At 46.2% G+C, this 11,933-nt stretch overlaps 1 protein-coding gene across 3 annotated transcripts in view; it reads left to right on the top strand.

Moving 5' to 3' along the window:
* Nucleotides 1–1,650: 1,650 nt before the first annotated feature.
* The window catches only part of TTC8 (tetratricopeptide repeat domain 8), a 34,432-nt gene continuing 24,149 nt past the window's right edge, over nucleotides 1,651–11,933 (top strand). Inside the window, exons 1-2 of one of the 3 annotated variants that reach the window (XM_073638222.1) lie at nucleotides 1,651–2,061; nucleotides 5,579–5,605. In XM_073638222.1, the coding sequence (XP_073494323.1) occupies nucleotides 1,945–2,061; nucleotides 5,579–5,605 (144 nt within the window). In that variant the 5' untranslated portion in view covers nucleotides 1,651–1,944. Of the gene's footprint in view, nucleotides 2,062–4,306; nucleotides 4,438–5,578; nucleotides 5,606–11,933 lie in introns of those variants that run through there. The other 2 variants (XM_073638223.1, XM_073638224.1) reach the window with 2 other exon arrangements.

The raw sequence follows: 11,933 nt of genomic DNA, 5'->3' as shown, positions 1-11,933 counted from the left end.
CCCAGCCGCAATCCTCAAGCTCAGGAGCACCAAGAACTCCCTCGAAAGGGGGTTCAGAAACGGTTAAAACCGCCATACCTGGGACTCGACATTCATGTGTCGTAAGTCCCATAAATCACCAGATTCAAATACCACTTATAACCGAGGGATCCATGTCCTGTTGACACTTAAATACCAATTTATAACCAACTTCAAGGATCCTGAAGACCGCGTGCCCCTCAAAGGGCAGCTTTGGCAAACCTCTGACTCACTAAGTCACCCTACAGCACTCAGCAGAGGAAAAAAACCCTGTGGTGGAAACCTCAAGGGAACCATGGCTGAAGGGTTGCCCTTCCCTTGGGCTTAAAGGTTCAGCTAATCTTAACTCTTTTTAGGCGTGATAAAATATGACACGATACAAGATATACAGTGCTAATTAAGAAATATGGATTAAGAAGAAAGGAGTTCCAGCTTCATAAATAGTGCAAAGTTCCTTTATTGTAGATATTTTATAAAATCAGATTCCACAGTCATCTTCTATGACCAGGGCAACGTGTTTCGAACACGAGATTTGCGTTCGTTGTCAAGACTCAAGACAAGTGTCTTGACAAAGAAGGGAAATCCCGCGTTCGAAACGCGTTGCCCTGGCCATAGAAGATGACTGTGGAATCTGATTTTATAAAATATCTACAATAAAGGAACTTTGGACTATTTATGAACCTGGAACTCCTTTCTTCTTATTCCATGTGGATTCACTGCGAGCAGTGCCTCGTATCCATGCTTCAGGACGCCCTTGCTCAGGTGAGCTGGTGAATTTTCCCATATACTAATTAAGAAATACAATGACGCATTCCTCAACATACAAATTATGGTTGAATACAGCATGTGAAAAAACGCCACTATGACCCGTGAAATTTTCCAAACAGGGAGGGCTGGCGGGAATCTTGTCCTGTGCCCTGGGAGCGGGGAAAGAGGCCTGACCCCCTCCCAGGGTGACCTTATAAACGGCCCCCACCGGACCACACCCTCACTATCCCTGTACCCACCTATGCCGACTTCCGCCCACTGTCCTAGACCAGTGCTCCAGGTTTTTCTGGAGCAGTGTCATAGCGTCTCCCAGAGGCCATAAGACCATAAACCAATCACAGAGGAGATCTCTGTGCGGTGCTGATCTTTCTTCTTTATTAGAAAACTGCATAAAAAGGGTGCACTATGGCTACCGATAGTATCATTATGTGGTGGGCACTGCTGCCGGGGGATTGTGGTGGGCTCAGTTGTCAGTGGAGGAGGCAGTGGTGGTCTCTGTTTGTTGCCAGGTGGCTGTAGCGGGCTCAGTTGTCCGGGGGAAGGCAGGGGCTGTGGTGGGCTCTGTTGCTGGGGGACAGAGGCTGTGGTGGGCTCTGTTGCCGGGGGGCAGAGGCTGTGGTGGGCTTTGTTGCCGGGGGCAGGGGACTGTGGTGGGCTCTGTTGCCGGGGGGCAGAGGCTGTGGTGGGCTTTGTTGCCGGGGGCAGGGGACTGTGGTGGGCTCTGTTGCCGGGGGAGGGGGGGGGGGATGTGCCGGGGGCTCTTAGTGACTGCGGTGTAAATTGCTATAGCAACCATGAGATCTCTGCTATTAGATGATGGAAAAAGAGGTCACTGGACCGGTTGCTAGGGATAACACACCGACCTCCCCTCTCACTGTGCACATGTATGAGGCTCTGATATCGCACACAACTTCTTGCCTTACTGACTGTATGAACTGCAGCAAAATAAAAAAAACAACATGAACAATATCTACACCAGCGAGTAGCACCGCGCTCATCCCGGAGTCAGGCGCTCACAGAACAGCTCTCCAAGGACCCACAGCGGCACAGGCGGCTCAGCGGGCAGCCCCGGACTCTCAGGACCCTGCTGTTGCTACGCGCGGACGGCGCGCCTGGCCGTTGTCAGGGTGACGGGGCCCGTGCCTCAGCTGGTGTAGGATGATGGGGCCACAGATGGATCCGCTTCTCCAGGCTTGGAGCTATTTTCGCAGACGGAAGTTCGAGCAATGCTCCCAGGTGTGCGGCCGCATCCTGGAGAAGGAGCCGTGCGACCAGGTGAGACCGGGGGAGGCGCAGTGTGACTGACAGGAGGAACTATGGAGGGACAGAGAGACAGAGACAGCAGGGGGAGAGTTACTAAAGGCGAGCCGTGTATCTAATCCTGTGATACTGTCTGCTGAGCCGTGTATCTAATCCTGTGATACTGTCTGCTGAGCCGTGTATCTAATCCTGTGTGATACTGTCTGCTGAGCCGTGTATCTAATCCTCTCCTGTGTGATACTGTCTGCTGAGCCGTGTATCTAATCCCATCCTGTGTGATACTGTCTGCTGAGCCGTGTATCTAATCCTATCCTGTGTGATACTGTCTGCTGAGCCGTGTATCTAATCCTGTGATACTGTCTTCTGAGCCGTGTATCTAATCCTATCCTGTGTGATGCTGTCTGCTGAGCCGTGTATCTAATCCTGTGTGATGCTGTCTGCTGAGCCGTGTATCTAATCCTGTGATACTGTCTGCTGAGCCGTGTATCTAATCCTGTGTGATGCTGTCTGCTGAGCCGTGTATCTAATCCTGTGATACTGTCTGCTGAGCCGTGTATCTAATCCTATCCTGTGTGATACTGTCTGCTGAGCCGTGTATCTAATCCTATCCTGTGTGATACTGTCTGCTGAGCTATGTATCTAATCCTCTCCTGTGTGATACTGTCTGCTGAGCTGTGTATCTAATCCTCTCCTGTGTGATACTGTCTGCTGAGCCGTGTATCTAATCCTATCCTGTGTGATACCATCTGCTGAGCTGTGTATCTAATCCTCTCCTGTGTGATACTGTCTGCTGAGCAGTGTATCTAATCCTCTCCTGTGTGATACTGTCTGCTGAGCCGTGTATCTAATCCTCTCCTGTGTGATACTGTCTGCTGAGCCGTGTATCTAATCCTATCCTGTGTGATACCATCTGCTGAGCTATGTATCTAATCCTCTCCTGTGTGATACTGTCTGCTGAGCCGTGTATCTTATCTTGTGTGACGCTGTCTGCTCCTCGCGGTGATTGCTCCGCTGTCTGCTCCTCGCGGTGATTGCTCCGCTGTCTGCTCCTCGCGGTGACGGCTCCGCTGTCTGCTCCTCGCGGTGATTGCTCCGCTGTCTGCTCCTCGCGGTGACGGCTCCGCTGTCTGCTCCTCGCGGTGATGGCTTCCCCGTCCTGCACTGTGCGCTGTCTGCTCCTCGCGGTGATGGCTTCCCCGTCCTGCACTGTGCTCTGTCTGCTCCTCGCGGTGATGGCTTCCCCGTCCTGCACTGTGCGCTGTCTGCTCCTCGCGGTGATGGCTTCCCCGTCCTGCACTGTGCGCTGTCTGCTCCTCGCGGTGATGGCACCTCCATCCTGCACTGTGCGCTGTCTGCTCCTCGCGGTGATGGCTTCCCCGTCCTGCACTGTGCGCTGTCTCCTCTTCGCGGTGATTGCTCCGCTGTCTGCTCCTCGCGGTGATGGCACCTCCGTCCTGCACTGTGCGCTGTCTGCTCTTCGCGGTGATGGCACCTCCGTCCTGCACTGTGCGCTGTCTGCTCTTCGCGGTGACGGCTTTGCCTCTGCAGCATTGACCTCACTGAAGTCCTCCAGACTCAGCGCCCCTGCCCGCTCCAGAGCAGCGCTTGCAGCTGTGTCAGACATGTAAGCGCAGACTTCTTGCCAACGATCAGTAAACTATTCTTGAGAACACAGAGTATTTTAAAGGGGTTGTCCAGTACTATTGATAATGCCCCAATGTATTTTTATGGGGAAAAGAAATGTCTTTGTAAATAGCTTGTGCTGCTGTTTATGCCTGTGAGTGGCGCTATCCCTGGCCGCTCACAGGCATCACGTGACCCCCGGCTGCAGCCGGCTCTGGCATCTGCTGATGTCACGTCAAATGAGGCGTGACATCAATGACGTGGTCCCCGCTGTGAATGCTGGATGTGACGCGCGGGGTAATCTCACCCACAGCCCAGCATCCACCGTGGAACGCAGCACTCAGTCACCCCCGAGTCACGTCAAGTTTTGGCTGACGTCAGCGGATGTCAGAGCCGGCTGCAGCCGAGGGTCACGTGATGCCTGTGAGCGGCCACCGATGGCGCCACTCACAGGTTAGAACAGCAGCGCAAGGTATTTACAAAGAAACTTCTTTTCACCATATAAATACATTGGGGCATTATCAATAGTACTGGGCAACCCCTTTAATAAGAGGTAAATTGGAGAGTTGTTTGTCTTTGTAAACATTTTGTAATTTTTTTTTACCATTTGCCAGTGAGAGGACCCCCTTAGAAGGTGAATTCTCGAGCTGCAGGAGTCGTTGCTGATATTTTGTATTGCAATCAATTGAGATGACGGACGGTCGCATAATGTTCATCACTGCAATTTCACCCTAAAGGAACAAACATCGCAGCAAACTCCAGAACAATGTGTGTAGACTGCACTGCAGGAATTGCTGTAGATTTCCTACAGATTTCACTCTTTGCATACAATAATGTGATAAATCAGGGCCACAGTGTGAACAAACACTAAAGAAGAGAGGCTTTCCCTTTTTCTCAGTGAATTGTTATATGGGAGCAGGAAGAGATCCGTAATCAGATTATGTACTAATGAGATGAGCCTGGAGCGCATGTCCTGTAGATAAGGAGGGATAGATAGTGCATGTATCTTGTATATACAGTATATAGAATATTCAGCACATACTTATATCCTGCGCAGTGTCAGGTGATGATCGGTGGTCTCTGCTGGTTCCCATCCTCCGTTATGAGTATTGTTAATATCGTGCGGCTGACCTTGGGAACAGACCTTGGTAGATTGTTGCCAGGCTACATAGAGCAAGACTGAGCGCGTGTGATACGCAGGAAGGGGTGACCCCGAGTCCGCTCCACCTGCGCCCCCTTGTTCTGTGTGTATATTTTGCCTGTACGGTGGTGTCGGAGCTGCTCTGTGTGCTACGTCCATTGTTACTTGAATGACATTGTGTGACGAGCACATGAGATGAGACGGAACGCCTGTTCCCCAGTTGCAGTTTGTTTAAAAAATAAAAGCAAACAAACAATGCCTTACTCACCTTCCCCGGGTCCAGTGTAGAGTCTCAGCCGCTGTTCCCAGTGCTTCTTATTGCCTGCAGCACTAATGTCACGGCAACAGCGCGGCAGCCAATAACTAAGCGCTTCTGCCCGAGTTGCTGGTATGAGACGCTCAGAGCCTCTGAACTTACCAATTGACTGCAGCGCTGTTACCGTGATGTTAGCGCTGCAGACAATAACAGACACCAGCAGCAGCAGAGACTCAGCGCCGGTGTCTGTTGTTGTCTGTAACCAGCCGATAGGGATTTTCCAAAACCTGTGGAGGTTCTGATCATAAGAAAATGACAGTGAATAAAGTGATATAAATCAGAGACCTTCATTGCTGAACCCCACATTCTGCAACCCCCCCAATTTTCTTTATTCTTGTGTACAGCAGAAATAACCTGCAGAGTATGTGGAGTCAGGATCAATGGTTTGTGCTCAACTCCTCTGCGGTTACTTTATTATTATATATTCCTCTTTTCTTTTATTGCTTCCTAAGGAGAAAAATTCTGAACAAGTAACACAGGTAACAATGATCACAATGTCGTACAAGTTACTGTAGTGTAGTCCAGTGTAATTATAGATTGCTGGAGTCGTAGATCTGTTCATGCTATTATTTCTCAAACTATAACATTTTAAAATTTAAGAACAATAAAGGCTTTTTATACATAAATATTTTATATAAGTATCCATGTGTACATAGATGACTGATCCTGAGTTACATCCTGTATAATACTCCAGAGCTGCACTCAATATTCTGCTGGTGCAGTCACTGTGTACATACATTACATTACTGATCCTGAGATACATCCTGTATTATACTCCAGAGCTGCACTCACTATTCTGCTGGTTGAGTCACTGTGTACATCCATTACATTACTGATCCTGAGTTACATCCTGTATTATACTCCAGAGCTGCACTCACTATTCTGCTGGTGCAGTCACTGTGTACATACATTACATTACTGATCCTGAGTTACATCCTGTATTATACTCCAGAGCTGCACTCACTATTCTGCTGGTGGAGTCACTGTGTACATCCATTACATTACTGATACTGAGTTACATCCTGTATTATACTCCAGAGCTTCACTCACTATTCTGCTGGTGCAGTCACTGTGTACATACATTACATTACTGATCCTGTACTGATCCTGAGTTACCTCCTGTATTATACTCCAGAGCTGCACTCACTATTCTACTGGTGCAATCACTGTGTACATACATTACATTACTGATCCTGAGTTACCTCCTGTATTATACTCCAGAGCTGCACTCACTATTCTGCTGGTTGAGTCACTGTGTACATCCATTACATTACTGATCCTGAGTTACATCCTGTATTATACTCCAGAGCTGCACTCACTATTCTGCTGGTGCAGTCACTGTGTACATACATTACATTACTGATCCTGAGTTACATCCTGTATTATACTCCAGAGCTGCACTCACTATTCTGCTGGTGGAGTCACTGTGTACATCCATTACATTACTGATACTGAGTTACATCCTGTATTATACTCCAGAGCTTCACTCACTATTCTGCTGGTGCAGTCACTGTGTACATACATTACATTACTGATCCTGAGTTACATCCTGTATTATACTCCAGAGCTGCACTCACTATTCTGCTGGTGCAGTCACTGTGTACATACATTACATTACTGATCCTGTACTGATCCTGAGTTACCTCCTGTATTATACTCCAGAGCTGCACTCACTATTCTACTGGTGCAGTCACTGTGTACATACATTACATTACTGATCCTGAGTTACCTCCTGTATTATACTCCAGAGCTGCACTCACTATTCTGCTGGTGCAGTCACTGTGTACATACATTACATTACTGATCCTGAGTTACATCCTGTATTATACTCCAGAGCTGCACTCACTATTCTGCTGGTGCAGTCACTGTGTACATACATTACATTACTGATCCTGAGTTACATCCTGTATTATACTCCAGAACTGCACTCACTATTCTGCTGGTGCAGTCACTGTGTACATACATTACATTACTGATCCTGAGTTACCTCCTGTATTATACTCCAGAGCTGCACTCACTACTCTGCTGGTGCAGTCACTGTGTACATACATTACATTACTGATCCTGAGTTACCTCCTGTATTATACTCCAGAGCTGCACTCATTGTTCTGCTGGTGCAGTCGCTTTGTACATACATTACGTTACTGATCCTGAGTTACATCCTGTATTATACTCCAGAGCTGCACTCACTATTCTGCTGGTGCAGTCACTGTGTACATACATTACTGATCCTGAGTTACATCCTGTATTATACTCCAGAGCTGCACTCACTATTCTGCTTGTGCAGTCACTGTGTACATACATTACATTACTGATCCTGAGTTACATCCTGTATTATATTCCAGAGCTGCACTCACTATTCTGCTGGTGCAGTCACTGTGTACATACATTACATTACTGATCCTGAGTTACATCCTGTATTATACTCCAGAGCTACACTCACTATTCTGCTTGTGCAGTCACTGTGTGCATACATTACATTACTGATCCTGAGTTACATCCTGTATTATATTCCAGAGCTGCACTCACTACTCTGCTGGTGCAGTCGCTGTGTACATACATTACTGATCCTGTACTGATCCTGAGTTACCTCCTGTATTATACTCTAGAGCTGCACTCACTATTCTGCTGGTGCAGTCAGTGTGTACATTGTTACATTACTGATCCTGAGTTACCTCCTGTATTATACTCCAGAGCAGCACTCACTATTCTGCTGGTGCAGTCACTGTGTACATACATTACATTACTGATCCTGAGTTACATCCTGTATTATACCCCAGAGCTGCACTCACTATTCCGCTGGTGCCGTCACTGTATACATACATTACTGATCCTGAGTTACATCCTGTATTATACCCCAGAGCTGCACTCACTATTCTGCTGGTGCAGTCACTGTGTACATACATTACATTACTGATCCTGAGTTACATCCTGTATTATACCCCAGAGCTGCACTCACTATTCTGCTGGTGCCGTCACTGTATACATACATTACTGATCCTGAGTTACATCCTGTATTATACTCCAGAGCTGCACTCGCTATTCTGCTGGTGCAGTCACTGTGCACATGCATTACATTACTGATCCTGAGTTACATCCTGTATTATACTCCAGAGCTGCACTCACTATTCTGCTGGTGCAGTCACTGTGCACATGCATTACATTACTGATCCTGAGTTACATCCTGTATTATACTCCAGAGCTGCACTCACTATTCTGCTGGTGCAGTCACTGTGTACATACATTACTGATCCTGAGTTACATCCTGTATTATACTCCAGAGCTGCACTCACTATTCTGCTGGTGGAGTCACTGTGTATATACATTACTGATCCTGAGTTATATCCTGTATTATACTCCAGAGCTGCACTCACTATTCTGCTGGTGCAGTCACTGTGTACATACATTACATTACTGATCTTGAGTTACATTCTGTATTATACCCCAGAGCTGCACTCACTATTCTGCTGGTGCAGTCACTGTGTACATACATTACATTACTGATCCTGAGTTATCTCCTGTATTATCCTCCAGAGCTGCACTCACTATTCTGCTGGTGCAGTCACTGTGTACATACATTACATTACTGATCCTGAGTTACATCCTGTATTATACTCCAGAGCAGCACTCACTATTCTGCTGGTGGAGTCACTGTGTACATACATTACATTACTGATCCTGAGTTACCTCCTGTATTATACTCCAGAGCTGCACTCACTATTCTGCTGGTGCAGTCACTGGGTACATACATTACATTACTGATCTTGAGTTACCTCCTGTATTATCCTCCAGAGCTGCACTCACTGTGTACATACATTACATTACTGATCCTGACTTACATCTTATATTATACTCCAGAGCTGCACTCACTATTCTGCTGGTGGAGTCACTGTGTACATACATTACATTACTGATCCTGAGTTACATCCTGTATTATACTCCAGAGCTGCACTCACTATTCTGCTGGTGGAGTCACTGTGTACATACATTACATTACTGATCCTGAGTTACCTCCTGTAAAATACTCCAGAGCTGCGCTCATTATTCTGCTGGTGAAGTCGCTGTGTACATACATTACATTACTGATCCTGAGTTACCTCCTGTATTATACTCCAGAGCTGCACTCACTATTCTGCTGGTGCAGTCACTGTGTACATACATTACATTACTGATCCTGAGTTATATCCTGTATTATACCCCAGAGCTGCACTCACTATTCTGCTGGTGCGGTCACTGTGTACATACATTACATTACTGATCCAGAGTTTCATCCTATATTATACTCCAGAGCTGCACTCACTATTCTGCTGGTGGAGTCACTGTGTACATACATTACATTACTGATCCTGAGTTACCTCCTGTATTATACTCCAGAGCTGCGCTCATTATTCTGCTGGTGCAGTCACTGTGTACATACATTACATTACTGATCCTGAGTTACATCCTGTATTATACTCCAGAGCTGTACTCACTATTCTGCTGGTGGAGTCACTGTGTACATACATTACATTACTGATCCTGAGTTACCTCCTGTATTATACTCCAGAGCTGCGCTCATTATTCTGCTGGTGCAGTCACTGTGTACATACATTACATTACTGATCCTGAGTTACATCCTGTATTATACTCCCGAGCTGCACTCACTATTCTGCTGGTGCAGTCACTGTGTACATACATTACATTACTGATCTTGACTTACATCCTATATTATACTCCAGAGCTGCACTCACTATTCTGCTGGTGGAGTCACTGTGTACATACATTACATTACTGATCCTGAGTTACCTCCTGTATTATACTCCAGAGCTGCGCTCATTATTCTGCTGGTGCAGTCACTGTGTACATACATTACATTACTGATCCTGAGTTACCCCCTGTATTATACTCCAGAGCTGCACTCACTATTCTGCTGGTGCAGTCACTGTGTACATACATTACATTACTGATCCTGAGTTACATCCTGTATTATACTCCAGAGCTGTGCTCACTATTCTGCTGGTGCAGTCACTGTGTACATACATTACATTACCGATCTTGAGTTACCTCCTGTATTATACTCCAGAGTTGCGCTCATTATTCTGCTTGTGCAGTCACTGTGTACATACATTACATTACTGATCCTGAGTTATCTCCTGTATTATCCTCCAGAGCTGCACTCACTATTCTGCTGGTGGAGTCACTGTGTACATGCATTACATTACTGATCCTGAGTTACATCCTGTATTATACCCCAGAGCTGCACTCACTATTCTGCTGGTGCCGTCACTGTATACATACATTACTGATCCTGAGTTACATCCTGTATTATACCCCAGAGCTGCACTCACTATTCTGCTGGTGCAGTCACTGTGTACATACATTACATTACTGATCCTGAGTTACATCCTGTATTATACTCCAGAGCTGCACTCACTATTCTGCTGGTGCAGTCACTATGTACATACATTACATTACTGATCCTGAGTTACATCCTGTATTATACCCCAGAGCTGCACTCACTATTCTGCTGGTGCCGTCACTGTATACATACATTACTGATCCTGAGTTACATCCTGTATTATACTCCAGAGCTGCACTCGCTATTCTGCTGGTGCAGTCACTGTGCACATGCATTACATTACTGATCCTGAGTTACATCCTGTATTATACTCCAGAGCTGCACTCACTATTCTGCTGGTGCAGTCACTGTGTACATACATTACTGATCCTGAGTTACATCCTGTATTATACTCCAGAGCTGCACTCACTATTCTGCTGGTGCAGTCACTGTGCACATGCATTACATTACTGATCCTGAGTTACATCCTGTATTATACTCCAGAGCTGCACTCACTATTCTGCTGGTGCAGTCACTGTGTACATACATTACTGATCCTGAGTTACATCCTGTATTATACTCCAGAGCTGCACTCACTATTCTGCTGGTGGAGTCACTGTGTATATACATTACTGATCCTGAGTTATATCCTGTATTATACTCCAGAGCTGCACTCACTATTCTGCTGGTGCAGTCACTGTGTACATACATTACATTACTGATCTTGAGTTACATTCTGTATTATACCCCAGAGCTGCACTCACTATTCTGCTGGTGCAGTCACTGTGTACATACATTACATTACTGATCCTGAGTTATCTCCTGTATTATCCTCCAGAGCTGCACTCACTATTCTGCTGGTGCAGTCACTGTGTACATACATTACATTACTGATCCTGAGTTACATCCTGTATTATACTCCAGAGCTGCACTCACTATTCTGCTGGTGGAGTCACTGTGTACATACATTACATTACTGATCCTGAGTTACCTCCTGTAAAATACTCCAGAGCTGCGCTCATTATTCTGCTGGTGAAGTCGCTGTGTACATACATTACATTACTGATCCTGAGTTACCTCCTGTATTATACTCCAGAGCTGCACTCACTATTCTGCTGGTGCAGTCACTGTGTACATACATTACATTACTGATCCTGAGTTATATCCTGTATTATACCCCAGAGCTGCACTCACTATTCTGCTGGTGCGGTCACTGTGTACATACATTACATTACTGATCCAGAGTTTCATCCTATATTATACTCCAGAGCTGCACTCACTATTCTGCTGGTGGAGTCACTGTGTACATACATTACATTACTGATCCTGAGTTACCTCCTGTATTATACTCCAGAGCTGCGCTCATTATTCTGCTGGTGCAGTCACTGTGTACATACATTACATTACTGATCCTGAGTTACATCCTGTATTATACTCCAGAGCTGTACTCACTATTCTGCTGGTGGAGTCACTGTGTACATACATTACAT

Source organism: Phyllobates terribilis, unplaced genomic scaffold (genome assembly GCF_046119375.1).
Source record: "Phyllobates terribilis strain yellow unplaced genomic scaffold, ASM4611937v1 Scaffold_7__3_contigs__length_470593459, whole genome shotgun sequence".
In the NCBI taxonomy this organism is placed as follows: Eukaryota; Metazoa; Chordata; class Amphibia; order Anura; family Dendrobatidae; genus Phyllobates; species Phyllobates terribilis.
The sequence above is the reverse complement of the archived record's forward strand: the minus strand, read 5'-3'. Positions and strand labels throughout refer to the sequence as shown.